The sequence below is a fragment of the Nicotiana tomentosiformis genome, chromosome 5 (assembly GCF_000390325.3).
Source record: "Nicotiana tomentosiformis chromosome 5, ASM39032v3, whole genome shotgun sequence".
Lineage (NCBI taxonomy): Eukaryota > Viridiplantae > Streptophyta > Magnoliopsida > Solanales > Solanaceae > Nicotiana > Nicotiana tomentosiformis.
In genome coordinates, this window is record NC_090816.1 from 135,748,629 (window position 1) to 135,750,641 (window position 2,013).

At 32.7% G+C, this 2,013-nt stretch overlaps 1 protein-coding gene across 1 annotated transcript; it reads left to right on the forward strand.

Moving 5' to 3' along the window:
- Nucleotides 1–561: 561 nt before the first annotated feature.
- On the forward strand, nt 562–1,732 carry LOC104093444 (ubiquitin domain-containing protein 7SL RNA1-like). Its single transcript, XM_070175534.1, has one exon. It carries the CDS (start codon nt 597–599, stop codon nt 1,437–1,439), a length of 843 nt encoding a protein of 280 aa, XP_070031635.1. The 5' UTR covers nt 562–596; the 3' UTR covers nt 1,440–1,732.
- Nucleotides 1,733–2,013: the final 281 nt, after the last annotated feature.

Consider the following 2,013-nt stretch of genomic DNA (forward strand, 5'->3'; position numbering starts at 1 on the left):
GTGAGAGAAAAACATAATGTGTGAATTATGTGCACGTCATAGGGGTATTGAACTCTCCTCTTAAGTAAAACTGGTAAAGGGATGAGCCCATTATCCATAGTATTCTGAACCTTAGGGATTTCTTAGGTAAAAAAAAAGAGACACACAAGAACTTGCTTTATGGCGTGGGGATCAATCAAATGTGACAAAAAGGAATAGTTAATTTAGAGAATTTGAGTTAAAATTAAAAAATAAAATCGCAAAAAATATGAAAAAAGACTGTACATGAAGCAAGAAAAATAGAATTGATGGATAGATAAATATAGTATTTAATTTAGAGTGAGAAAAAATTTATCCTATTAATTCACTCAATCTTACTTTTACCCAAATTTAAAAATTTTAAAATTATAAATCTTTTATTAATAATTATATATATATATATATATATATATATATATATATATATATATATATATATATATATATATATATATATATATATATATTGCTTCGTATTTTTTGGGGCCTTAAATATAGGCATGGCTTCACTTGCCTTACCCTAGAGCCGCCCTTGACAGACGCTGAAGAATTTACTCTAAGGAGAAAAGATTGTGTAAATGGATTTGTTCTTTCAACCAACAAAAGGAAGGCCATTTGCAATTGAAGTTGGCTACTTCGACTCTATCTTAGAGATCAAAGAAAAAATCCAAAGATATCAAGGCATTCCTGTTCCAAAACAAACCTTAATTTTCAAAGGTAACGTCTTAGACGATCATATAAACGTTCATTATTCCGATATCCTCAATAATTCTCATATTCATCTCGTCGTAGAATCCGAATCCAAATTCGAATCGGACAAGAACATTAATATCATCAAGGCAGAACAGTCGTCTCCGACGAAGAAACTCCAACTCCTCCTCAAGATGCCAACGTCAAAACTAGGGATTGCCCTAGAAATGAATGTTACAGATAGCGTTAGAAGGGTAAAAGAGAGAATTCACTATATGGAAGGTGTACATGTGAGTAAATTAGTAATGTATGCTAATGGAATTGAATTGATTGATCATCAAAGTCTACAAGATTATGGACTTTCTGATAATTCAGAAATTGATGTTAGTATAATTAGGCCTAATTATATCGCGGCGTCTACGACAACAACTTCTTCAGGATCATCATCAGGAAATAATGTAAACGGATCGAAGAAAATAAGAATTATGGTTTTGTCTAAATGTGGTACGAAGAAAATTCCTATTGAAGTTAATCCCTCAGACAATGTGGGACACTTGAGAAAAGAACTACAAATATTGAACCAAAAATTGGAGTTAGATCTTCCAAAAGAAGGGTATTTTTTTATTTATAAGCAGAATGTAATGGACGATGATTATTCATTTAGATGGCATCATGTTTCTCAAGGTGACACTATTGAGATCTTTAATGGTAGTGTCACTGGTGGAGCTTAATTTTTTAATTTTTTCTTTTTTGGTTTCTCACCCGGTGTCCGATACCTACGTTAGAGTCCGACTATATTCGGATTCGTGCCGCGTAGGATCCCATTCGGGGGAGCGTTTTCTACCAAGAATTTTTCCATTCCCAGGACTCGAACCTGAAATCTCTGAGGGGAAGAACAGCCTCATTCGCTGCACCACATACTTTGGAGGTAATTTTTTTTTTTTTAGTTTCTTGTATTCTCTCTCTTAATTCAAAATTCTTAGATTAGTTAGTGTTTAATTTGTTAGTATTTGAGAAAGGAGACTTGTCATCTTTAGAACAATATAAATATTTATTTAATGTAGCTCTACTACATGACTTAGTGTTCTTTGTGTAGTTTTGTATTTTTTGACTGATGTTATTATTTGTTGTTGCTTTCATTTTGATTTTCTGGTTATAGTACCCACTGTTAGTTTTGTACTTCTGCTTCGGTTTTCTGATTGGTGTGCTTGTTGTTGCCCTTCCTTTTTTTTTTACTGGGCCGAGGGTCAACCGAAAATAACTTATTTGCCTTTTCAAAAGTAAGGGTAAAGTTACATTTTACCC